Source organism: Halichoerus grypus, chromosome 15, assembly GCF_964656455.1.
Source record: "Halichoerus grypus chromosome 15, mHalGry1.hap1.1, whole genome shotgun sequence".
In the NCBI taxonomy this organism is placed as follows: Eukaryota; Metazoa; Chordata; class Mammalia; order Carnivora; family Phocidae; genus Halichoerus; species Halichoerus grypus.
In genome coordinates, this window is record NC_135726.1 from 32,297,279 (window position 1) to 32,323,071 (window position 25,793).

Sequence of the window (25,793 nt, forward strand, 5' to 3'; positions counted from 1 at the left end):
CAGGAAAGACAAAGATATGCTTGAAGATAAATGTAAGAGCAATAGTTTAGAAAGAGAGCAGGAGCAGATTGACCGCATCGTTAAGGAATCCGGAGGAAAGCTGACCAGGCGGCTTGTTAATAGCCAGGTGACGGGGCTTTTTCTTTCTTTTCACTACCTACTGTCTGGTTGTCTGGGGCTTGCAGTTTTCAGATTGCTTGTGCACTTTTAACCCATACCATACCTGCCAAAGAGCTGTTCAGTACAACACCCAGAGAAGAAAATTATAATAATTTGTAAAGTACATAATGAATCTTTTCCTCTGTTACTGGATTTTAGTGATGTTAATGTGTTCTAAACTTGGAAAATGAACATTTATACTCTGGTCTCTTGAAATCATTGTTTAGCACATTGGTTTTAAAACCAAATGGATTAATACGTGACTTTCGACAGGTCACTCCCCTCCCCTGGTCTCCAGTATCTTCCTTTTTTAATAGGGTGGGCAGAGCGGAGGGGCCCGAAGGCCCTGCACAGCTCTTTACCAGCCTGAGGTTTCCCTAACCTTCATTTCTGCAGCCCATTAGCCCCTGTGTGTATGGAGCGAGGTGGGAAAGTCAGTATCCAAGTGTAACACTAGTAACTCATAATATTGGTTTGGCTAAATTTAAGGCTTTCTAGTGTGAGAGAGAGATATATATATGTACACGTACTTGCATATGAATGTGGTAAATATAAAACAGTTTACCACATTTGAATACTTTGGGTCATTGCAGTGTGAATTTGAAAGGAGAAAACCAGATGGAACAACAACATTGGGGCTTCTCCATCCTGTGGATCCCATTGTAGGAGGTAAGTTCACAGATCAGAATGTGCATGAACTTGCTGTTTGGCAACAAGCAGTAGCCCGGGTGACATTTTAAAACAGCAAGCCTGATACTGAGCAATCCGACTGTATCGTCATCCCCAAAGAACTTGGCTAGACATTGTGTATTTTGTGCTAATAGCTAGCCCGGCTTTACCTCATCTTAAAGCAGGTACTATGGAGATCCACTGTTCTTTAAAATACAAAGTCCTTGGAATACCAGACCCACCATTAAAGCCAAAAAATGACGTAATTTCTAGCTCTGGCTCTAAGAGACTATGTGTGTATGCTCAGTTATTTCAGGAGGTATCTCAAAACCCTCTTATTATAACATAATAAATTTGGCTTTTTAAATTCCAGTGACTAGAGCAAATATATATGCCCTGTAGTACCTTAGTAGTCATGGGATAACACGCATGACGACACCACGTCTTCCACTGCGGCTGGTAGGAAGTTGGTAAAGGTTGGGAAGCATGACTTTAGAAACCCCGGTCATATTTTTATTTTCTCAGATGGTATTTTAAGGGCGATAGTATAGGGATTCCAGTTTGAAATTTGATGTAAGAAAAAGAACTTTTTGTCATTCATCTGAGGGGGAGGGAGTCATGTGTCAGGGTAAGCAAAGGTGAGAATGTTATTTTGTAAATACCCATTTTCCTGCTGCCGTTAGAAGAGCAAGCATTGGGCATACAGAGACGAATGATGACACTTCGGGGAACAGTCTCCAGGACTTACCGTTCTGCTGCGGGCAGGGCCTGGGGGCTGGAAGTGGCGCGCGGTGTGTCGTAGGAGACAACGGGAGGCACGCGTCCCTTCCCATCTTGTCTGCGGGGTGGGGCGTGGAGGCACGAACGCCGGTCACTGCGTGAAGAGCTGCCGCTCGTCTGCCGTGAAGAGGGCAGCTGTGACAGGACACAACAGAAAGGACCCGTCTAGTGTCTGGGGGCCAGAGAAGGCTTCCTTATTCCTTAGCAAAGTGATGCTTAGGTTGGTCCCAAAAAAGTGAGTGAGGGTGAGGGGCTGGGGGTAAGAGACATCGAAGCAGCCGGGAAGAGCTGGATGCATTTGAGGGCTAACTGGGGAGCCTCTCAGTGTCTTCGCGTATCGCACTCCGCTCTCGAAACGCCGGCGGAGTTCCTTCACTTAGAAGAAGAGGAACTGGTGCTGTCGGGGGGGGGGGGAGGGGGGAGAAAAAAACCTCACTTTTTGCTTTTATGCGAACTTTGCATAGTAGAAGTTTATATGGTCTTGGATCAAAGGAAGTGCCGCCAGACTGAGAACATTGTGCTCTCTAGTATAGCTATGGTGGAAATTTGGTGGGAAGGGGATGCAACTAACGATTTAGGGGACACCTTAAGATCTGCCCCTTTCTGTGTGTCTAGCGGTCTGTCTGCCCTTGCTCTGCTGCCATGCATTTCCGGCTGCTGGAGGCAGGGTCAGTGTGGCCCAGGCCCAGCTGGCTCCGCACATGGCAGCAGCCCCCAAGGAGCCAGCATCCTGGGCTAAGGTGCAGGCTTTGCCCCTGTTGCTTCTCAGCTCCTCCTTCCTGCCAAATTCCAGACTGCTTGCTGAAAGGGAGAGAAGACCCAATTTAGGTGTGCCACCTTCCTCACTAGTGCTTTCGGTTTATCACCGTGGTCACCTGTGGCCGCAGCCTCTGTTCCAGGGTGGAATAGCATGCCTCGTAGATACCAGTCTTTCCTGAGTAGATTATGAGTTCTTGTCTTTAATCAGGTGTTTTTCCTTAGTCTTTTGCTAACCTTTTCTACTGGTTTACTCCTATCAAAATAAAGTTTCAACCTTTAAATCCTTAATTTTTTTTTAAGCGAAATGCAACGTGATTATAAAGAATTACAAGAAGCAGTAGAGCATAATGAAAAGGACCAGGTTCAGGTCTTGGCTACATTCCTCCCTTGCTGAGATTTTCGTAGGTGAAAGATGGGTGTACGAAGGGCCACCCAGGCTCCTGGACAGAGTCACATAGACGGCATGAAGCAGTGTGCGTGCAGGCAGCCCACAGAGCGCCCCCCGGGCTCCTTATCACGTGCACCTCCCACACCAGGCCTGCTCTTGTTTCAGAACCAGGCTACTGCCCTGTGAGACTGGGAATGACAACTGGAAGGCTTCAGTCTGGAGTGAATACTTTGCAGGGGTTCAAGGAAGACAAAAGGAACAAAGTCACTCCAGGTAAGGCTTCATGTTTCTCTCCTCGCTCAAGCATTTGGCGGGGAGAAAAGCATAATTACCATTTCTTTAACTCTTTTGGTGGTAGTTTTGCAACATGAATCAGCTGTTTTATTAACTTCGGAAGAAACTGAAAAATCAGCTACTAGTATTCAAAATGAGTTTTGTGCTTTCTTTCCTCTGTCTCTCCTTTGTGGGGAAAAAGTCACTTGAGTTGTGACTTCCCAAGGATCCGGGAGGGAAAATAGCTACCTTGGATTTGTTATACCAGTCAGTGAGGTAATAAAATTAGAAGGGAATGATCTTTAATAAAACAGAAATTAGATTGACACGCGAGTGACAGAACAGTATTTGCTTTCTGTCCACAGTGTTATACTTGAACTACGGACCCTACAGTTCCTACGCTCCGCATTATGACTCCACATTTGCAAATATCAGCAAGGACGATTCGGATCTGATCTATTCAGCCTATGGGGAAGACTCTGATCTTCCCAGTGATTTCAGGTGAGTGACCAATTCTTCAGTATCCAGAATGCCACGTTTTTCTGAAACACTGATAGACCCGTGTATATCCAAGGGGTGTGGTCCGAACTGGAGGTGTAACCTGGAGACTCTTAGTCCACATGTAAGTCCTGAGGTGAATAAGGTCACCTTAGGGAGGAAGTGAAGGGCAGGAGCAAGTCCAGGACTGAGCCCTGGAGCCTCCGTCATTGAGAGAGTCTTACTTCTCTTGGAAGGTTTCCCCAGGAGCATTTCATGTCTCTGAGTTCTTGATATTGTTTAGTTCGCTCAAGATGATAAAGGTAAATATATAAATAGGGTGTTGTACCTAGATGGAAGATTTTACACCGTGGCGTGTAAATTAAGGCGTGTCTGACAGAAACAGTTGGCTGGGATAGGAAGATTTCAGCCGACGGAGGTGATTTATATGGAAGTGACTTTCCCAACACACTCTCTTTCAGCATCCATGAGTTTTTGGCCACGTGCCAGGATTATCCCTATGTGATGGCAGACAGTTTACTGGATGTTTTAACAAAAGGAGGCCATTCTAGAACCCTGCAAGAGTTGGAGACGGTAAGAAGGCTGCTAAAGAAATGGGTAATTTATTATTGGCTCTTAGCATTAGTCACTAGGTGTTATGAAACCATGGGAGTCACCAGGGTGACAGCTGAGCTGCATTCCCCTGAAAAGCCAGGCCGGCCTGGGTGGGGACCATGGGTGGAGGACAATGAACGGAAACGGGTAAGTCAGCTACCAGGGTCTGTGAGGGCCAGGAGACTGTCATTATCTCCCGATCTTGGGAATGTAGGAATCAGAATGGGGTTGACGACTCAGAAGTCAGCTGGTGCTGTGTACCCTAACAAAAAAGGAAGTCTCGCTCACTGGCTTGGAACTGAATTGACTAAAATGATAGAGAATGTTCTTTTCTTTATTACTCAGTAACAACACAGTGGTGGGGCCACAAGGAAAAAAGAAGCTTCCGCTTTGCTCTGTTATTAACACTTGTAACCTGTCTCCAGTCCAGTCGGACATAGTTCATCATCTGGAATAATTCACACCCTCGGCTCCAAGATTAGAACCAGAAAATGTTCCTCCTGATAAGTAGAAGAGAGTCGAGCTCCAGAATGTCCTTGTCACCATAGTTAGAAGAACCCTGTGTCTCTGGGGGTCCTAGCTCTTCCTGAGGGCTGTGGCTGCTGCCACCTTGTCCTCTGCCGCACGTGGCTGCCAGTCCCTGGGGTGACTCTCAGCAGTGCTGAGTCAGCACCTCACGTTCAGTGAGAATTGCTGTACATGCAGGCTTCGTGCAGGAACGGCTTTCCTCATGTGGCCTAAAAAACATGCCACTTCTCATCTGTTCAGAAATATTTTTCCTCTGACCCTCCCAACAATCTGAATTAATAGTCTTGAGCTAAAATTGAATAGCTTTCATTTGGTTGGTAGGGCAGTAAGTAGATTTCAGATCTAAAGTTTCTCTGTCCATTGATCCAGCAGTTCTCAGACTATATCTTAGAAAATTAAAAAAAGTTATATGTAAGGATACATTGTTTATAATATAAAAAAATTGGGAATTGGTTAAAAAATCATAATACAACCTTTCAAAAAAAAATCACATCATTATTGATTTTCGGGCACGACACATTTGCCTGTTGTTTAGGTATGCGTGATCTCTGACGGCTAGGATTATGGGAAGCTTTCACATTCTCCACAGCATTTGAATATTTTACGGTAATCCTCTGCTATCCGAGAATATTGCTCTCTTAATGCAAATTAGTCCCTAGAGTGCCTCCTATTTTCTCCTTGCCATAGATTTACCTGTTGTTGAAAACCAACTCCATTTAGTAGGCACTTCTCTGCTATTTACCAGGTACCTTCATATATATATGTATAGCTTTTTGCTCAGACACAGATCATTCTTGAAGTTACCAGTAATAGGTACTCTTGACTCACAAATACTCTCAAAATGCCACTTATTGGGGCACCTGGGTGGCTCAGTCGTTAAGCGTCTGCCTTCACCTCAGGTCATGATCCCAGGGTTCTGGGATCAAGCCCCGCATCGGGCTCCCTGCTCGGCAGGAAGCCTGCTTCTCTCTCCCACTGTCCCTGCTTGTGTTCCTGCTCTCACTATTTCTCTTGCGCTGTCAAATGAATAAAATCTTTAAAAAAAAAAAAAAAAGTAACATTATATCTAACTTGTTTTAGGTTTAAAAAAATTCCAGTAATCCATATTCTTATTCCTTGCCTTGAAGCTCTTAATATTTTTTTTATTTTCCTTGATATTTACGTCTTTAATATATCTTTTAATAAAAAGCTGTTTGTCTTTATACTTCTAGCTATCACCCGAAGATGAAGGCCAGACTAGGACCCTTGACCCAGCAAAAGAAATGGAGGTGATTATATTTTATTCTTCATAAAAAATATTTAAATGGAGGATAAGCTAAAAGGCCTAAGTGATAAAGCTTTGTTTTAAAAGAGCATTATTTATTGCGTATCTCCGTAAGTTAAAGCACTCTCTGCGTGTGGGGGGCGGGGCAGCAGCTAGGGCAGCACACGAGCATGGGAGCCTGGGGGCCAGCCCCGGGGACCGCACGGCGTAAATGCTGCACATGTTGTAGGAGTGCGGGTTGCAGAGGCCAGCTGCTCTGCATGGCTGAGGCGGCCCTCACAGAGTGCGTGCTGGGCCAGCTGGGCCTGGAAAGGTGAAGAGACATTCTCCCAGCAGGCGGTGGGAAGGGGGCTGAAACTGCGTGGATAGTGACAGAAGCGGACGTGGGCGGAAGGGGCCCGTGTGCAGAGAGCGCAGTCGGCGTGTGAGCGCGGGGTGCCTGAGCAGAGGAGGGGAGGTGGGGAGGCCTGCACAGGTGAGGCCCTGACGACAGAGAGGCTACAGGCAGTGCCGAGAAGCTGAGGTTTTACCTCAGAAGACAGGAAGCTCTGAGGAAACGAGGGGAGAGGGGCTGGAGGAGGGGACCCAAAGAGCTCTGGGGCTTGTCTGAGCAAAACACTGACGAGCGTGGCAACACAGTAAAGACAAGTACAGTAGAAGTCAGGTCCACAGGACCTGGTGCGTGAGGTACCTCATGGCATTGTGAGCTCCCATCAAAGTGTGGGGAAAGGAGCTCCCCTCCAGCAGGGAGAGAAGCTGTACTCGGCGTCCCGCACAGGGGTGATTGGGGACGTTGTTGGGGCGGCGGGGGATTCCCAGATCTGGGTTGCAGGTGCGCAGGTCTGGAAGTTGTTGGTGGAAAGGGAGAGTTTCACTGTAGTCATTCAAGTGGACGAGATTGTCCAGAGAGAACACTGGGTAAAGGTTGAAGGACAGAACCTTGGAGAAGCCCAGTAGGTGAGGTAGAAAAACCACGAAAAGAAGGACATGCAGGAAGGAGCCCAGCGAGAGGAGAGTGGAGGCTGTCATTTGTAACCATCAGAGCGGGGTCAGCAAAATGATGGGGACAAAGGTAGGTGGCAGAGAGCTAAATGAGTGGAGGAAGCAGGGACGTGAGGGCAGATGGATGTGAGCCCAGTAACTGAGGGGAAGGAGAACTTGAAGATGAGCTCAAGGAAGGATAGATGTAGGTGGGAATGGTACCCACAGAACCATGTTTGCAAGGAATGAGGTTCCAGCAAGGTCATGTGCTTAGTGAGGGGGCAGGAACGCAAGAAATCTTGAGAATGGGAAAGGAGGCTGGGTAAAAAGTAGGGTGGTGGGGGTCCCGCAGATGGCAAGCCATAAGTATATACCGAGAGTTTCTCCCCACACACTCTTAGCCATAAGTAGGTAGAGAGATCGGGGGTTCACATAAATATCTGGAATGCAATGCCGAGCGTCTAAATGGAACCATTAATTTCTGGTGGCTTATCATCTGGGCTCATCTCTTCCTCAAAAGCAGTGTTGAGGTTATGGAAACTCTGAGTCTTGTCATTCCAAAAATACAACTCCACCCATTTTAGGATTTTGTTTCTCCCATGTAATACTGACAGCCTGGCTTTGGGGCCGGGAGGTGACCCAGGAAGTATCTCATGCTCGAGCTCTGCTGTGGGAGTGCAAGCATCCGCACTGGGGGCCAAAGCATGGCCTGTGAGCCTTGGAAACAGGAGGCATCGTCCCAGTCAGTCAGAAGCTCTTCGTGGCGTAGGCAGTACCAAGGCGCTCGTTCCTTTCATCTTTAGAGTGGCTGCCAGATGGAGCAAAGGATGGGTGTTTTGTAAGACACATCATTTCAGGAACGGAAAGTATGCGTTTGTGGATGGTGTTTGGCCCGGACTGGGGAATGGCACTTTGCAAGTATTCTGGGAAGACGGTTTTGTAGGTATCAAAATTGTAACTCCAAAGTAAATAGGTGGAATAACTTGGCCTGTAAACACAAACCATCTTAATGATTTCTCATTCTAGCAAGCCCAAATAATTCCTTTTTTTTTGTTTTTTTGTTTTTTTTAAAGCAGATTACCGAAATAGAGCCAGCAGGGCGTTTAGATTCCAGTAATCAGGACCGGCTCACAGCACTGAAAGCAGTAACAAGTTTTGGTGCTCCTGTTGAAGTTTTTGACTCTGAAGGTGTGTCACTTCATGACCCGGGCAGTCACAATTTAATGTCACATTAGTCCAGATTGACATAGCCGTTCACCACAGCAAGATCTTGGCTGGCCGTGCTTCTGTGAAGAGTGAAGCATGTCTCTGGTATTAATTTCATTGAGGAGAGAAGACTAGCCAATAAATAGCAAAACCCCAGAGCATAGGACTCACTTTACTGCACAAGATCAAACACAAGTGTGTTCGTGTTTTCTTTAGTGTGTTTTTCTTTTTTTTTTTTTTTAAAGATTTTATTTATTTATTGACAGAGACACAGCGAGAGAGAGAACATAAGCAGGGGGAGTGGGAGAGGGAGAAGCAGGCTTCCTGCTGAGCAGAGAGCCCGATGTGGGGCTCCATCCCAGGACCCTGGGATCATGACCTGAGCCAAAGGCAGACGCTTAACAACTGAGCCACCCAGGCACCCCCCCCCCCTTTTTTTTTTTAAAGATTTTACTTATGTATTAGTGTGTTTTTCTTCATACCACACAGAAGCTGAAATGTTCCAGAGGAAACTTGATGAGACCACCAGATTGCTCCGAGAGCTCCAGGAAGCCCAGAACGAGCGTCTGAGCACCAGACCCCCTCCCAACATGATCTGTCTCTTGGGTCCCTCTTACAGGGAAATGCATCTCGGTATGTTACGCCTCCGGTAAGAGGAGAACCGGGGGATACTTAAAGGGAGAACCTTCTGAGAAGTGATACCACTGTCAGCAGAGCTGAAGTGAACCATGGATGGTTTCTTTTTTGAACAATGTGGGGGTTGGGGGTGCCAACTGACCTCCCTCCTCCCCCGTCCCTTGCAGTTGAAAATCCACGTGTAATTTTTGACTCCCCTCAAACTTTACTGTAATAGCCTTCTGTTGACTGGAAGCCTTACCTACAGTCAACTAACACGTATTTTGTACATCGCATGTATTACATACTGTTTCTTACAGTAAAGCTAAAGAAAAGAAAATGTTAAAGATGAAGAGAATAGGTTTACAGTCCTGTATTTATCCACAAAAAAAAAAAAAATCTCTATCTGTGGACCAGCACAGCTCCAACCCCTGTTGTTCCAGTGTCAACTTCTTATTGGTCTTTTGATTTTTGTTTATTATCGTGTAAAGGAACCACGTTTTAACACCTAAAACTGTTTTTCTTTTCTTCTCCCTAGCTGAACAGGTAACCAACAATCTGAAAGAACTTGCGCAGCAAGTCACTCCAGGCGACATTGTCAGCACGTATGGAGTTCGAAAAGCAATGGGGATTTCCGTCCCCTCCCCCATCGTGGAAAACAACTTTGTAGATTTAACGGAAGGTATGTGCCCTGTGTGTCTGGGAGGACGGAGGACTGTTTGGAGTAAAAGGAACATCAGTCCTCTCCCCTCGAGTAATATTGGAAAGATTTTTGTCTCTGCGTGTTGATACTGTATAAACTTTTTATTAATTCTTTAGACAAGACGTAAAGGAAATAAAGATTTGACACATTCGCAAAAAAAAACCCTACAATGATACCCTGGTAGTATATCTAGTCTTTAACCTTGGTAAAGAAGGGCTCTCAGCACTTATTCTTCTGGATGATACCTTTACCTTTTAATTAAAAGGGAAAAAGTGCTGAATGAGGCCGTAACTTTTCCTTTCAGATTTTGAAGAACCGAAAAAGACTGATGTTGCCGAGTGTGGACCCAATGGGATTTGAAGCTCACTGGTATTTCATTATATATTCTGTACATATTTTTTTCATTCTTAACTTGGAAATGCTTTTCAGAAGATATAAAATATTTGTAAATTGTGTTTTTAATTAAACTTTGGAACAATTAATTTTAATGTTCCAGAGATTGGACTTGTATTAGGTAATAAAGCTGAGCCTGGGACTATGAGCTGTGTTGTGCTGTCAGCTGAGTCACTCTTGACCTTTCCCCAGGGCTGAGGTGGTAGAGAAACACTTAGGAAATAAAACAGCCTTTTCAGGACCCTTCGTTAAAGCAGCAAGGCCCCCAAATAATTGAACTCCCTCATTTTACCACATTTGTCAGAACTCCTCGTTAAAGAAATTAAACCAAAGAGTTCTGACTCACAGATTTCCCCTTAGATGATTTATTCAAAGAAGGTCCTCGTGAGGAAGGACTAGGACAGACTCTGACCTCTTGCCATCCGGAGTGGGCCTGGGCACAGTGGGTCGGAATGACAGCGCTACTTCCTTAGGGCACACACGGGATCGGAGCTCAGACGCTTCTCTAAAATCCCCATCCAGTGAGATTTTTCCATCGTTATACCATGAAAACAAATACTAGTAGATTCTAAAATTACTTTAAGTGTATGTCCCCTGCATACCTGATGGGAATGATGTCCTCCTGTAGAAGGATGAGGTGACGTACCTCCCCATGCCACCCTCTCTCTCCCCCAACCCCCCAACATCACACCAGGAGTTTCATAGTACTAACCTGTCTGGTGGTCCTGTTTGGTTTATTTTTTTCCATTTTTGAGAGGGTCACTTAGGGAATCACAGAGCTTAAAGGAAAGTTTACGTTTCTGTTTACTGTTTCTCTCGGGCCACCTGTGCCTCAGCGTGTCCCCTGAACTGAGAGTCCTCTACTTTTATCTGAAATACAAAGGTCGGCTGCTTGAGCAGATGATAACGGAGTAGGAGACCAGGAGACATGAGGTTCTCTTCCATAACCAGGCACCACGCGGCAGCCTGCTTCAGGGAACCCTGCTTTGTAAGAACCCCCCTTCATCTCCCCCGCCCCCCCCCCGGGTGGAAGCGTTTTTATTTTCCTGACTTTAAAAACGAAGATTTAGCAAGAACAAGTGGGGTGAAGGAAAACTGATTCTCCAAGACAACCCAGTCTTAAAAACCTACTAAAAATCGTATGCCAAAAGAACTTCAAAATTGTTTAGTTATGTATTTTATCAAGTTTTTTTAGAGTTTAATAATTAATTTTAATCTTTCGATTATAATTCAGGCAGTGATTTTCTTAAACAGACCAAGAAAACTGAAATTCAAAACACTTCAGGACATTGTTTTTCCAAATCGCTGACTGAATATATGAAAGGCTAAACAAAGTAGAAACACTGGTACTTTATAAAAATGAAGTATAACATTTTGAAACAAATGTTACAGATCTATAAATATTCAGTATACAGAGTTATTCCTAGTTATTCGGATGTACCTTCTCAAAACCTGTTTTTGGACACGACGTATTATATGCACCATGTATACAGTGGTTAATGATCTTAATTTTCTTAATGCATAAACCAGAAAACTTCAGGTGTGACTTTCACTAGAGTCGGGGAGGCCCCCTTCACGCCTGCCCGTGACCCCTAGGAAAGGTCAGTGTTAGAAAAGATACTTGTCCTGTCATAAAACAAACAGAATGACACCTGTGAGGAAGGGGCCCAGCCCCTGGAAAGCACACTGAGCAAACGTGACTGCAGGTGCCTTTTAGGGTCCGTTCCACACGATAGTCGGCACATCAGAAACTCAAAGCTTCCAAAAATGTGCTTATCGGAGCACCGTGCTTGAATTGGAAATAAAAAGAGAGGACTGGATTTCTGTTGCTGGAGGAAAAAAGTAATTTAATATTGCAAGAGTAGAAATAGGCCCACCTCAGAGAGACCCAGCATGCCTAGGTGTGTCCGGTATCGTATCCGTGACAGAACCTTCCTGACCTCCGAGGAGAGCCCTGCTGAGCGGCCCTGGTCACTGCCGATTTAAGTGTCCAGGTCGCAGTGTGGTACTCACCCGAAACCAGCCCTTTATATGAAAAGTTGGTGCAGAAAAGCAGTTTTTAAGGGAGGTTACCCCTTAACAGCATTTTTGCTGTAAAATTCCTTTGTACAGCAAGTTCCTGTAATTCATTCATCTCTCTCCCAGTGACACGCAAGCCTCAGCCGCTGGCGCATCCGGCTCCTCTGGGCAAACGAGATAAGCCCCTTCTCAGGCTGATAAGCCGCAGACATGGCCCGAGCAGACAGTGGGTTCAGCTTCAGTCCTCCCTGCCCTTGGCTGCAACCCTGTGTCCGCTTTTGAAGCTTCCCATATGCAAGATTTCCTGTAATGGCTGGGGGTTCCCGGAGGACCCCGAGCTGGGAATCCCTGCTCTGCAGTGAAATGCAGCTGTGTGAGAAACCCCGGGCGCACACTGCTGATGAGGCAGCAAAGCTGATCCAGAAAAAGGAATGGGCAGTTTGGTTCCTTCTCACCTGGAAACACAACTCAAGCCAACTTCTGAGTCTTTGAGAATTGAAGCGCTGTGAGACGCATCTCGCAGACCTGGCATTTCGCACTCGCCTTGATTCATGCAGTTCAGAGCAAGACCAGCCCAGCATTTCTGAGCGGGCTGGCTTCCCACTTACGGGAACCTCTTTGCACGCTCATGTGGAGCAGAAGCTTTTCGTTTTGAAGCTCTTCAAGTTAGGTGTGAGGACTAAAGAAAAGGAAAGAAGTGCTACAGGTTGCCTGCGTCCTGTCTGCACAGATTCCATTCCTTTCCACCACAGAAGCGAAGATTTAGCGGAAGACTGCAGGGGAGAGCCCCACACACGGGGGAGCAGTAGGGGAGGGGCTAGGAGGTGGTGCCTCATTTCCTGGGCCACGCCACCGCCTGCCTTCTTGCCGTGAGCCACACTCCAGGCCCAACCCCCGGACGCTGGACGGTAGGTTCTCCTTCCGTGTCAGTAGTTAAAAAGAGTACGCTGGAGGGAAGAGACTTTGTCTAGCATCTAAGAACTCATTAAAAAGGATAAAACCTCCACCAATAGTATAGCCATTTAAAACAGACACACGCTAGAGATGACAAGAGGTAGCAGGTGCCCACTGTGGTTTTTCCTCCCTGCTGCGTGAAACCACAGATTGAAAACAGCCCTATCAGCTCTATTTACCGAAATGCCTGTGTGAGCAATGCAGAATCCTGTGGCTGATCCGCTGGTGCAGAAAGGAGTACCCAGCCCGTCCTGGACGACTTGTCCTAGTTCTGTACCTAGAAAAGACCGGGCCCGCGTGTGCAGCTCGCAGGCCAGGCAGGGTATGTACGGCTCATGCTCCGAGATCGCCACAGCCCCTAGGGGACTGAGCATCCGGGTCTCATGAGTGAGCCTGTCCACGCTGTCTAGAGGCTGTGGTGCAGACTCGGACGGCACAGAGGTCCTGGCTGCCTGTGGACGGCAAGGCTCCGTGGTCGCCTCAGGCGAGGGTCTGATGCACGTTCCCAGGAATCCTCTAGCACAAATCCGAGGAAGCTCCGCATAGCCATCTGCCGGGGTAGTGACGGCCAAACCCTCGGAATGCCTTTGTGACTGGCGTGGGGCTGAGTGCTCCCCGTGGCTTGCCTCCGCTTCCAGGAAGGGAAGGAAGTCCACTTCCAGCATGTTCTGCACCTGCCAGAAGCCCTCAGTTGAGTCCCAGTCCTTGGAACTTGGCGGTGTCTGTACAGACAAAGTAAGTCCTCAGCTCGCCTTTGCCTTTGACGTTGATCAGTCCCCGGCACTCGCAAGAATAACCTAGTCCCTGGAGGATGGTGCAGGTCTCTTCAGTAACCTGAAAAGAAAAGGCCAACAGTCTTGGGAAGCAGGAAGAACACCTGCTGTGGGGGGTCAGGCAGAAACCAGCCCCAAGCAGCACACATGTCTGGTGTCCCTCAGGCACGTCAGGGCTGGAGTCACATTGCTGACTGATGCCCAGGTCCCTGCGCCTCTGGGAAGTTCCTCCCCCTGTGGTCATAGGTTCCCCAGCTGGGTTGTACCTGGATCTTGCCAAGTTCTCCAGTGCTCTCCATCCGGCTGGCAACGTTGACCGTGTTTCCCCAGATGTCATACTGAGGCTTTCGTGCCCCAATCACTCCAGCAATCACGGGCCCGTGGTTTATGCCTGGAGGGAACATTTGTGGTTGGCGGGTCAGGGAGGCCAAGCCTCAGGCTCTGCCCTTAGCAGCAGCCACAGAAAACATCGACCAACAGCTGAAATGGCTAGAGGGGACTTCCCAAGCCCGTGACAGGAGTGCTCATTTGGGGTGCGCGAGAGGCACCCCGGGCGGCCCTCTTCCGGCTGCTTGCTCCAGAAGTCGGGCTGCGGTTAGCACTTTTCTAATATCTGCTCATCTCCCAACCAAGAACAAACAGGCTGTGAGCACCAGCCCTGCAGCTAACACGGGGTGGTTAGGTCAGTAACTTGGCTTTGTTCTCAGGATGTTGTAAGGTTTACAGAAGGTGATTTTGGGGTTCTCCGTTTTCTGTAGGGTTCTGTTCTTATCTACTCACAACTTCCAAAGCTAACTTTATAAACAGAATGCCAAGGAAGAGTAATTGCCCTGTTGCCAGCGTTGCAAGGCCGAGAGGGCGTTCTCAAGGCTTTCCCGCTAGACAGTGAAGTGCACCGTCAGGCCTGAGCGTGCGCTTGCCAGGAGGCACGGGCCCAGCCGCCCTCCCCGAGCCCGGCCCCGCTCTCTGGGCCCTCACCAACTCGGAGGCGGAAGGAGTTGAAAGAATGCCGGTTGATGCCGTCCAGCTTGCTCATCAGGGCGATGCTGAAGTCCACCATGATGCCGATGTGCGCGTGCTGCCGCTCCAGGTCCTGCGGGACAGAGCGCTGCGCACGGGGGCCGCGGGTCCCCTGCCCCGACTTCCCGCCTGCACTGGGTGTCAGGCAGCCAGGAGGCTGGGCCGCGAGGTCCTCTGCCCCTCCCTCATAGGACGGGCCTGGGACCTGCTGAATCCCCCTAGTGGGGGACTGGGACGTGAGGCCACCAGCTCAGTACCTGGTTCTCAGTCCCTGAGGGGCTGCTGAGCCCTGCGGCTGCCATGTATGTGCTGCCGATGGTCTTGATCTTCTCCACGCTGCTGAACTTGGGCTTTAGAAGCAGCTGCGGGACAAAGGGACACCCCGAGGTCTGAGAAGGGGTGGGGTCCCTCCCGCCACTGCTCCTAATGCCGACATTTCTCACGTTCGGCCTTCCCTTGTGAGTGGACAGCCGAGTCCACGCAGGGACGAGGCCTCTGGTTCTGTCCCTGCTGCCCGGTCCTCCCGTTTGCGTCAGGACTCTCGTTCTTAAGGAGCAAGCACAGCCCAACAGGATCTACCCAGGAATGTCGAATGTTCGCAGCTAAGAACGAAATCCAAGGGGCGCGTGGGTGGCTCAGTTAAGCATCTGACCCGTGGTTTCAGCTCAGGTCATGATCTCAGGGTCCTGGGATCGAGCCCCACATGGGGCTCCGCGCTGAGCATAGAGCCTGCTTAAGATTCTCTGTCTCTCTCTCCCTGTGCCCCTGCCCCCTGCCTGTGTGCTGTAAGTAAATCCTTAAAAAAAAAATTAACGGGTGCCTGGGTGGCTCAGTCGTTGGCCTTCGGCTGAGGTCACGATCCCAGGGATCGAGCCCCACATCGGGCTCCCTGAGCAGGAAGCCTGCTTCTCTCTCTCCCACTCCCCCTGCTTGTGTTCCCTCTCTCGCTGTCTCTATCAAATAAATCTTAAAAAAAAAAAAAAATGAAGTCCAAACCGACAGACTTCTTCTGGAAGAGTTGGTAGCGTGGGCTTGGCTGGGAATCAAACTACAGCAGCCCCCCTTACCAACACTCCCAGACCCCAGTGGCTGCGTGGCACCGCAGGGTCCCGAGCCCTCCACAACGTGTGCTCTCTCGCCCACGAACTCGCCTGTGATGAGGTTTAGTTAGAAATCAGGCACGGTGAAAGGTTAACAACAGAACCACGCGCCCTGATAAAATTACGTGAAGGGTCCCTCTCTCAAAAACTCTTCCTGTACTGCGTTCGTTCCTCCTCCTCCTCCTGATGCACGTGATGAGATGAAGCGAGGCACATGACAGGGACGCTGTGACACAGCATTCGGCCACTACCGACCTCCTGGCCATGTGTCGGGAGGGGGGTCACCTGCTCACGCGGCCAGCAAACCACAGGTAAGGGCACCGCTGCCTTCTTCAAGGACCCTCATCTGACCTGAGCTGGCTGCCCCTCGCAGAGAAGGTAACAAAGCGCTTACTGAGAGAAACGCAGGGAAAGGCGCATGCGTCCCTCTCCCGATCTGGGGGGCCCGCGCCCACGGCCCGCACCCTGCCCGAACCTCGTCGAAGTCGGCGATGATCTCGTTCAGCAGGCGCAGACACTCCAGCCCCTCCTTGTTGACGTCGCACTCCGTGTAGAAGACTTTGAAGTCCGGCACGGACGCGAACATGACACACACGCAGTCGTAGGACTGATGGTACCAGTCCTGGATGGGGGCGGGCAGAAGACGACCTTGCGCCAGCCGGCCGTGCCGGGGGACAAGCAAGCACAGGGACGCGGCCCCTCGGCCGTCCCACGAAACTTTCAGGGGCGGGGGGCGCAACGCGAGTGTCGCTCAGCCTGCCTTAACGCCTGAGACTCCCATCTGAGTGCACTGGTTGGGGCGGGCTCAGGGTGGTTCTGACTCGGCGCTACCCTGGGTCCCGGGGCTGACGCTGAGAGCCCCGTGGAGCGGGCCAAGGTCACAGGGGGCCTGGGTCCTCTTGCGTAAAATGCTGCGGCACGGAACCCGTGGACCACGCACGTTTTCATCCGCGCGGACCGTCCGGACCACAGAGGCCTGGACATGCAGCTGGTGCCCACCAGCCCCCGGGCGGCCCCACGGCCCCCGGAAGTGCGGGCCCCAGGTACCCTCCGTCTCTCCCTACCCGGGGCCACCCAGTGCCCGCTGGCACCGCACCTCATTTAACTTGTCACCAATGAAGTGAGCGGCCACGTGGGCTGGCAAGACATTCTCCAGAAGAAGGCGGTTCACATTCTCCATGGTTTCAAACTCTTCGTGTTCCTTCTTGAACTTCTTCTTCCACAAACAGTCCAAGCGGCAGTAGTAGTCAATCTGCGGACAGCGGGCAACATCGGTGTCCTGGCCGCCGTGAGCGGGGACACGAGGACACACGTGTTGCCCCGGGGCCTGCTGAGCCAGCCCCTCAGTGCTTCCACCCTGTGTCCCCGGCTAATGTCCCCAGCTCAACGGCCACCTCCCCGTGGCCTCAGAATGCCAGTCAGCCGGGACTCCGTTCTCCCGTGACCCACGTGACCAAATGTCACTGGTGTCCTGAGCGGAGGGGATGCGGGGAGGCGAGGACCCGGGGACCAGGGTTTCCGTACTGGGCGCTGTCTCCCATGCAGCCCCAAATCTGCAGACGCCCCGGCCCGGTTGTGTCCCCCCCCACCCCATCCCCGCCGCTGAGCATGGGGCCCTACCTGTCTGGAGAGCATGAGGAGGGTGACGTAGAACAGAACCAGGTAGAAATTGGTCATCGCCTTCGCGTCCTTCCACACACAGAACGGGGAGCTGCGGGACACGAAGGGGAAAGGCCAGAGTCGCTCGTGCCCGGCCCTCAGACGCGAGCCCGGGACAGACGGCTGCCCTCAGCTCACATCCTCAGGGCACAGACACGAAACAAGTGACTTTGGGGTGACAAGAGAAGATGGTCTGACTGGGAGGTGGGGGAGGCCTCACTGAAGTGACGTCTGAAGGAAAAGCACTCCAGGCAGGTGAGGGGACAGCCAAGCACTCCTCCAATTCAGGGACTGCAGCTGTCAGCAGGCCCAGGGGAGCAGATTTTGTTCTGGGTCCCCAAATTCAAGGGGAGCCAGGCCCCTCTCCTCAACCCATCTGGGGCCGAGAGCCCCCAGAAGCACACACACACCATCCCTTCCCACACCACAGGGCTCAGCCACCAGTCCAGGGACAGACCAGAGACAACTGTTGTTTCCAGAACTCTGGAGATCCGGGACACGGCTCAAGGAGGGGGACCGGGCTAGAGCCGAAGCCTCCCCCCCACCCCAAGAATGGCGTAGACAGGAGGATCCAGGAAGCCTCCGTGGTTCTCGGGATGTCCCCCAGAGAACCTGCAGATGAGTGACACTCCAGCTCTGAGTGTACGGACCTGGGATCATCACGTCCCTTCCTGTAAAATGGAGACCGTGCCACCTGCCAGCCCAGCCCCGCCCCCAGGTGTCCAGGCCGACGGCACCGTGAAGGCCAGCACAGCACGGTTCAACATGACACCCCACGGACCACACTCGAGACGGGCAGGGGGACAGGGTGCTTCGGGCCCCACCTGAGGGTACTGTTGGTCTCGGTGAGGTTGTCCACAACGTGGCCACAGCAGTCCGACTGCCAGCACGGGGAGATGTTGAAGAGCACCAGGTAGGCCCCCAAGGCCACGGTCAAGAGCACGACCTTCAGCTCCAGGCTCATCCGCAGGAAGACCGAGCAAGCGACAAAGGCCAGGATGCAGCTACAGGTGTAATACTGGGGTGATGGGGGGCGTCGGTCACCATGAGGCAGCTCCTGGACCCAGGTAACCAGGACGGGGCGCCTCTAGCGCTGGCACCCCGACTCCAAGCCCCTTTCCAGCGCCGGGGGCGGGGGGGCGTGAAGGGCCAGCGCATCTGCAACACTGCTCTCAGCCTTGATGACCTCCCTTCTTAGCAAAGAGCAGACCACACAGTCTAGAACTTTCGAGCATCGCATTGTTTTTACTCTATTTTTACTTCTACTTATGGCAGGTGAACTCACTGAAGGGAGGGGGAGAAAAGTAACTACAACTGCAGTGGCCTGTGGATGTGACAAAGGTGAGGGCAGCAGTACGCACACCCCTGAACAGCCTCCCCGCCTCCAGTTCGGCCCCGAGCTTGCCCTTCCCAAAGGGCATCGCTGCCCATATTCCTCTCCCACTCAAGATCATGCTGTGGCTCCCCGCTGCCCCCAGAAGAGAGACCAAGCTCTCTATCCTGGCGCTCAGGCTCCGCCCCCACCCCCGATCTAGATCAAACCTACCTCCGGCTCCGTGTCTCAGCTGTCCCCGCACCTCCCCACGACACCACCGCCTGAAGCCCTGCGGGCTCCCATTGCGTGCCTCAGCTTTTCTCCCTGTCCCAGAACCTTTCTGTCCTTCAGAGACCAGCTCAAAATTCACCACGGCCCGCGGAAGTCCCCCACCCTCCGCTGCCGCGCATCGGGGCTCCCCAGACCTGGCTTCTGCTGTCGGCCTGCCTGAGGCCAGTCATGGCTCCACCACCCATGAGGCCAACCAGTCAACCTCTCGGGGCCCCTCCTCGCGCCTTGGATGAAGCAGCACCGGCCCCGAAGGCCCTGTGTCCTCCGGGACCAGAGGCCACCTCGGCCCCGGCTGGGCCTTGCTCTCTCCATCTTCTGGGAGGGGCTGGACTCCGCTCCCCCGCACCCCGTGGCCTCCGGCACTCAGGCGGGGCACTGCGCAGGAGCAGGGCCCAGCAGGGGCACGCGGGGCCCAGCGGTCTGGGCCAGGGCCCGGCTGCACTCACCGGGAGGAGCCCGCACGTGTTGCTCCCAGGCCTCGGGCTCGTCTGGTTGCCCGCAGGCAGCCCCGGGGCCGAGAAAGGCATCAGCGGCTACAGAGAAGACAGGTCACCGTGAGGGGTGGCCCAGGCACCTGGGACTCTAGGACCTGCCAGGCCAAGCTCCAGGCACTCCCAGAGCCGCGGTGCCCCGACTCCGGGCCACAGGCATCCGCTTCCCACAGGGGAGAGGTCCGGGGAGGAGGAGAGTGTAAAATGAAGCCCCACGTGCACCATCGCCAAAGCATCAGAGGCTGATTGGGGGCTGGGGGAGGCAGGGGAGAAGCTGGGATCAGCATAGTCAGTGAGCCCCCTTCTCCCCAGGAGACCCTGAGTGTAGTGGTCACAGGGTCTCAGGGACACGGAGAGCCCCTGGCTCCAGAGGTCAGAGCTGGGAGGACCAGCAGGGACACATGCTGTCCGCAGCACTGAGCACGCGAGCCAGGCCTGAGAAGCAGGGGCTCAAGTGTCCTCCCCAGCCTGTGCCCAGGGCCACTCGCCCTAGCGAGGAAACGGAGTCTCAGAGAGAGTAAGCCAGGGCCTCCCCAGGTAGAAGGATGAGGATGAAGAAGGTAGGAGATGCCAAGAACACTGGTGGTTCAAGACATCCTGTCCTTGTGGGGCTGGCCACGTAAGCTCTCTGGGGGCCCCAGGTCCTCGTGTGAAAAGCGAAGGGGAAGGAGCCCAGGCCCATCTCAGGGGCCTCGCGGAGCCCGCCCACAGGGCCCTGCAGAGAGCTACACCAGATGCAGCTCTCGGGCAGGAGACTGTGGGATTCGAGAACCTGAAGGTGCCCAGGGTCTAGGACTGGCTCCCCAGCCCCCCAGGAAGCACGCACAGGCAGGAGGGCTCCTCGCCAGGGCCCGCCATGCCCACCCACCCCCCAGAACCCACCAGGTTGACGATGGCGATGCTGAGCAGGCTGCCAATAGTCAGGACGGCCAGGGACAGGCGCAGCAGGGGCTGGGTCTCCACGCTCTCGGAGATGGCCTGCAACATCCCCCAGGCCGGGCAGCACCTCTGTGGAGGCACGGGGTCAGGGGGCCGGCGCCACCACCGGGACAAGGACCCCTCGGCCCAAGGGCCCAGCGGACGTGAGGGCTCCCGAGAGCTCCACTAGAGCTCAGGCCCAGAGCTCAGGACGCACGGGTGCACAGACAGAGGGGACGCTCCCACCCTCAGGGCCGGGGACAGCCGCAGCCGCTTGGGGGCCCCCGGCAGCCCGGGAAGGTGGCATTACTGGGAGAAGTGCTCTGCAAACTGTCGCCCGGGCAGGAGGGGCGCGGAGGGCCGGCGGCGCAGGGCCAGGTGCCCGGTCAAGGGCTCCCACTCACCAAGAACTCGTGGGCAAAGCACAGGCCCAACACCAGCGCCAGCACGCAGGCCACCAGCCCGAAGGACACACCCAGAGCCGCCATCCTGGAGAGCAGAAAACCCGAGGTCTGGGGGACCGTCGGCCCAGGGCCAAGCCGCAGGCATGCTCCCCAACCCCCAGCACCCCAATTCTCAGGCTCCCAGCCGCCTCCTGCCCCCCCAAACTGCCATCTACACTCAGCAAAGGGGATCTCTGAGCACCGTGGTCCAGCTGCCCCACTCATGCACGAGGCCGGGGCCACGTATCTGAGAAACGGGTGGGCACGCAGCCTTCAGACCCACGGCCGCCCCGAAGTACCAGACGGAAGGGCTTCTGCCTAGTTTGTCTTTAGGAAGCACATCCTAAACCCCAATCCTAGTGGATCCTCTGGCCTCACCCCCTTCCAGAACCCACCACGTAGCTGCCCTCACTCCTTCCCTGTGACCTCCCCCCCGCCCCGCCCATCCCCCGCCAACAGGGGCCGTGCACCCGGATAGGGCACGAAGCCCTCTGAGCCTCAGTTTCCCACATCTAAGGGAGCTGGAGGTGGCTACGGTTCTGGGAGTCTGCCTTCTGGGACAGCGGTCGCCTCAGGCCACACGCCCACAGGGCCACACAGGTCTCAGGGGACTGGGAAGGCCTGCGGCTAGACAGGACGAGCACATTCGATAGAAACAAAAGTAAGCACTGGGGAGCCCAGGTGTGGGCCACAGCCCCTGGTCCAGTCTCTGGGACTCCAGGCCCCTCCTGCCGGTCGGGCAGCGCACGCAGCTTTTCTGGGGGCTCTGCCAGGCCCCGGGCCCGCGCATCCCGCCCACCCCGACTGACCTGGGCATGAGCAGGGCCTGGACCAGCAGGATGCAGACGAAGACGAGGCTGGCGCAGGCGAAGTAGTGGCGCGCCCGGGGGATGGGCGCCAGGCGGTACTGGGGGCAACGGGGACGGTCAGGGCCGCTTGCTCCGCCCCTTCCCGGCCCACCCCGGCTCAAGTTAATCAAAACTCACACCCACCCCTGGGTGCACCTGGGTGGCTCAGTCGGTTAAGCGTTGGACTCAGGTCATGATCTCAGGGTCCCACTCAGCGGGGAGCCCGCTTCTCCCTCCCCCTCTGCCCCTCCCCCCCTCGTGCATGTGTGCGCTCTCTCTCTTTCTCTCTCTAAAACAAATAAATAAATCTTTAAAACAAACCTCACATACTCCTTGAGTTCCAGGTGATGATGGGACATCATCATGACCAAATGACCTTCATTCTGTTCCCTGACGTTTAGAGCTGATCCCTTCCCCTCCCCCACCCCACCTAGGTCTCTGACTCTATTTCCCAGGTCGCTGAGAAGCCTATGGCCCCAAGCTTGGGGACGGGAACCAAGTCTGAGCTCTGGGGCTGGCGGTGGGTCTGTCCTCCCCCCAAACCCAGGAGTAAGGCCGGGCCTGAGCCCCTAGCTAGTGGGCGGGGGGACCCCGTGCCGCTCGCACCCCTACACCAGGCACAATCTCATGATCTCGGGCCACAGGGGCTCCTGCTGCACGTGAGCAAACCGGGGCTCAGAGAGTCCGGCAGCCTGCCCAGGGTCACACAGCTGCTGGCAGGCCTGCCAGGCAGGTTTCCCTCAGACCCCAAGCTCCTCACCGAGGGAGCCCCGACTCAGGAAGCCCCAGCCAGAGAAAGACCCCACCACCACCAGCAATCTTGAGGCTGAGAGGGGAAAGAAGCCCCAGCACCAGAGCCCCGTGGCCTGGGGCCACCCTCACGGGCCACACCAGAAGCCAGAAGCCTGTGCAATGGGTAACAACGGCCACCTTGTCCGGCCGTGTGAGGTTTCAAGGACATACATGTGTGCCGGGGACATGGCCAGAACACAGTAGGCGCTCAATAAATAAGTAAACAGTTGTAGAACGGCATAAAAGCACGTAGTTGTAGCAGCCAGAAGGGAGAACCAGGCTAAGGCGTGCGCTGGCCCTTACCCGCTGAGGTCCTAGCATATGAGGGGAGCAAAGGTCTCCCAAACCCAAGCGGGAGAATCCCTAACAGGGCACAAGTCAGGTACAGGAGTGAGGCCAACAGGAAGAGAGTCCAAGCAAGGCGGGACTGGGCCCCCACCCACCCCCATGGCCCGCCGGGGTGATTGCCCACCACCCTCCCTGAACAGACGTCGGAGCGGTGGCCGCCCCACCCCAGGCCTGGAGCCCCCGTTCCTCACCTCTCGCTCGAAGTCCTTCTCCAGGAAGATGGACCCGAAGGTGTAGAAGTCATCGGACTTGGAGCAGCAGGGCCTGAGGGGTGGCAGGCGCAGACCGTGAGACACAGGGCCTGGGGGAATAGGGGGGCCCGCCCTCGGGAGGAGATGGGGGAGGGGGGTGGGAGGGGGCCCCACTCTGGGGAGCAGGGAGATGGGGGGCAGAAGTCCACCCTCAGGAGGCAGCACCAGGGAGGCAAAGGAACCACCACAGACGCAGCCGGAGCTGGGCCACCAGGCACGTGGGCACAAGGTGGGCCTGGCTGTATGGGGAACCCCCATCCGGGGGGGGGACAGGGCGAACAGAGGCCTCGGGGTCCCACCTCGTGGAGCTCAGCCCCTCGATGGCTGACAGCATCTCCTCGTCGTACGAGTCGTCCTCCGACCGCCCCTTGGGGGACGCGCTCCTGCAACAGGAACCGAAGCGCATCACCCCAGGACCACACCCGCCCGCCCAGAGGCAGGAGTGAGCACGAGGCAGCCCCCCCGTCTGGGCGCCCAGACGCCTGCAGGAGGCCCCAGAGCCTCGTGCGGGGTGGCCGAGGAACAGGAGGGTCCCACTGAGGCCCAGAGAGCGCAAGTGGAGGCCCGGCACCCAGCAGCCGGCCCAGGTGGCCAGCAGCCCAGGCGGCAGCAGAGGACCTCTAAGGCCTCTTCCCCTCCACCCGCAGGCTTCCCTCACGCCAACCACTGACCCGGCCCCGGGGGGGACACCACAGGCACTCCATTACTGTCAAGTTCTCATTCCAAGCCACAGCCCCTCCGAGCTGCCCTCCTGGACAGAGGATGGTCAGGGTAGGCTGCCTGGAGGGGGCGGACACTAGGGGGGTGACTGGGGTGGGGCAGGACTTGGTCAGGAAGGCAGGCCACAGTTGACGGAGAGGAGGGGATGGTGCACGTACCTGTCAGGGGTCCGGTGGCGCCGCAGGGGAATGGTCTGGAAAGGAAAGGAGAGGGGACAGTTATTCTGCACTGAAGGGCCCCCGAAGTCTGTCCCTGGACTGGGTCTCTCATCTCCCGCACCCTCGGACACACGGGGCAGGTGCCGAGCAGTCTGGGAGGCAGGGTCCTACCTTGGGCCTCCGCCCGCTGGGGACGGGGGTCTCGCCGCTGCTCACGCTCTCACGGTGGTTGAGGTGAGCAAAGGGCCGCGCGGCCCCCCAGGACTCGAGGTAGCGGGTCATGCGCACGGACGCCCGCATCTTTAGGGCCGCGTCCCCCTTGGGCTTGGGGAGGTGCTGGCTGGGCGGGGGTGGCTGCCGGCTCTGTAGGCAGACACAGACACGGCCTGTCCCCACCCCCCTCAGCCCAGGAAGGGCCCCTGCCCCCATCCCACTCCCCCTGAAATGCCACACTGCCCCGAGTGCTGGCCAGGCTGGGGAAAAAGAGAATGGCAGAAACGCTGCTGGGTCTGCGAGCCCCTCGGGGACCGGCTATGGCCCAGTGCACTCCTTGGCTGGGCTGCATAGGAGGTCCCAGCTCGGGCCCTGTCCTTCCCAGGCGGCCAGGAGATTGGGGATCACACACAACTGTGCACAGCCCCTCAGACCCTTCTCTGCCTCCCCAGGGAAAGATCGGGCCGAAGTCCTAAGCCCTAAGACCCTGCCGGCCCCGTGACGCTCTGTGGCACCACTGTCTCCCTTGGGGCCTGAAAGCCCACTGGCCTCTCCCCGTGGGGACACCCCGGGGAGACAGTGCCCAGGAAAGCCACAAGCATCCTACCCAGCCCACCCACATGTGGCCGGCACATGTCCTTCCAGGAGGGAGCAGCTGGAGGAAGAGGAGTGCGGGCCAGGAACCCGGAGAGCCGGAGAGACGGCCCACCGAGGGGCCAGCCCCACCCCCTGGGCAGCGTTCCAGGCCCTTCCACTCCTACGGCCCCCACTCCACGGCAGGGAGCGTTACGTGCCATGTGCCTGCTGTGGCCGGGTCAGGGAGAGGGTGTCAGCCCGGCCGGCCTCCTCCGTGGCCCCCTGCCCCCCACCCCCCTAAGAGCAGGGGACCGTCCCCTGCTGGGGAGGACGGGCAGGACTGTAAAAGGGGGAGAGAAGAGAAACAGTGCCAAGGCCGCCAGAGACAAGCTTGAACCATCTCCAAGTCCCCCTACCCCCTGTCCCCTTGGGTCTCTGCAAACACCCACAAGGACCAGCATCTACGGCCACAGACACTCGCTAAGCCACAGGCAGCAACTTTCCTAGAAACTTCTAGACTCCTTTCGGGATAGAAACATTTTTAAGCCCTGAGATGCGCCTGTCTGCCTCGCCAGTGGGACCAGCTGGAATCCGGCTGTGCCGCGCCGAGAGCCACCTGCCCTGGAGTCGGGGGAGGTCCCATTCTCCGTCTCCCCTTTACAGGTCGGCAACTCTGCCCCCGCAGCCCCCAGCCGCTCAAGTTTGGGGTCGCTAGCACTTCTCACTCACTGGGGCTTCCTGAGAAATAAATGTGCACTAAAGATCCATCAGCTCTGAGTATAAAGGCACCTGTTCCGAAGCGGGCCCCGGGAGGGCACCTGCAACTGTCACCAGCCCGCAGGTGACCCCCACCAGCCACCTGCCACCTCTGGACAACCTGCAGAGGCCAAAGTTGGGGAAGGCCGGCCACATCGACAGCAGGAGGCACCCCTGAGCGTGCGGCGGCCCGTGCGCACACATAAGGGCACGTCTCCCAGCTCCGTCATCAGGTGAAGAAAGCAAGGTACCAAGTGGGTGCGGGGCACACCACCCTCGGCTTGGCGAGGGCGCGGGACAGTCCCTCGACTCCTCAGTGTGCATCGGCATCTCTGTGG

General features: G+C 54.7%; 2 protein-coding genes and 1 long non-coding RNA gene across 21 annotated transcripts in view; 1 reads left to right on the plus strand and 2 right to left on the minus strand.

Moving 5' to 3' along the window:
- The window catches only part of LOC118553080 (uncharacterized), a 32,054-nt gene extending 30,080 nt beyond the window's left edge, over window positions 1–1,974 (minus strand). Inside the window, exon 1 of the long non-coding RNA XR_013444396.1 lies at window positions 1,577–1,974. This is a non-coding gene — a long non-coding RNA (uncharacterized LOC118553080). The remainder of the gene's footprint in view (window positions 1–1,576) is intronic.
- Window positions 1–9,958, plus strand: part of BRD7 (bromodomain containing 7) — a 34,768-nt gene extending 24,810 nt beyond the window's left edge. For 2 of the 4 annotated variants that reach the window (XM_036119962.2, XM_078063555.1), the window contains 10 exons: window positions 4–127; window positions 753–828; window positions 2,921–3,028; window positions 3,394–3,529; window positions 3,988–4,099; window positions 5,860–5,916; window positions 7,967–8,081; window positions 8,589–8,732; window positions 9,253–9,396; window positions 9,722–9,958. In XM_036119962.2, the coding sequence (XP_035975855.1) occupies window positions 4–127; window positions 753–828; window positions 2,921–3,028; window positions 3,394–3,529; window positions 3,988–4,099; window positions 5,860–5,916; window positions 7,967–8,081; window positions 8,589–8,732; window positions 9,253–9,396; window positions 9,722–9,777 (1,072 nt within the window). In that variant the 3' untranslated portion in view covers window positions 9,778–9,958. Of the gene's footprint in view, window positions 1–3; window positions 128–752; window positions 829–2,920; window positions 3,029–3,393; window positions 3,530–3,987; window positions 4,100–5,859; window positions 5,917–7,966; window positions 8,082–8,588; window positions 8,749–9,252; window positions 9,397–9,721 lie in introns of those variants that run through there. The other 2 variants (XM_036119968.2, XM_036119970.2) reach the window with 2 other exon arrangements.
- ADCY7 (adenylate cyclase 7) overlaps window positions 4,437–25,793 on the minus strand; it is a 59,086-nt gene continuing 37,729 nt past the window's right edge. For 13 of the 16 annotated variants that reach the window (XM_078063551.1, XM_036119933.2, XM_078063550.1 and 10 more), the window contains 16 exons: window positions 24,082–24,273; window positions 23,911–23,945; window positions 23,332–23,415; window positions 22,973–23,045; window positions 21,603–21,700; window positions 20,755–20,839; window positions 20,315–20,440; window positions 19,388–19,474; window positions 18,160–18,353; window positions 17,297–17,387; window positions 16,773–16,928; window positions 16,152–16,298; window positions 14,834–14,938; window positions 14,535–14,649; window positions 13,823–13,947; window positions 11,141–13,617 (listed from right to left, as the gene is read on the minus strand). In XM_078063551.1, the coding sequence (XP_077919677.1) occupies window positions 13,471–13,617; window positions 13,823–13,947; window positions 14,535–14,649; window positions 14,834–14,938; window positions 16,152–16,298; window positions 16,773–16,928; window positions 17,297–17,387; window positions 18,160–18,353; window positions 19,388–19,474; window positions 20,315–20,440; window positions 20,755–20,839; window positions 21,603–21,700; window positions 22,973–23,045; window positions 23,332–23,415; window positions 23,911–23,945; window positions 24,082–24,273 (1,860 nt within the window). In that variant the 3' untranslated portion in view covers window positions 11,141–13,470. The other 3 variants (XR_013444395.1, XR_004925798.2, XM_078063554.1) reach the window with 3 other exon arrangements.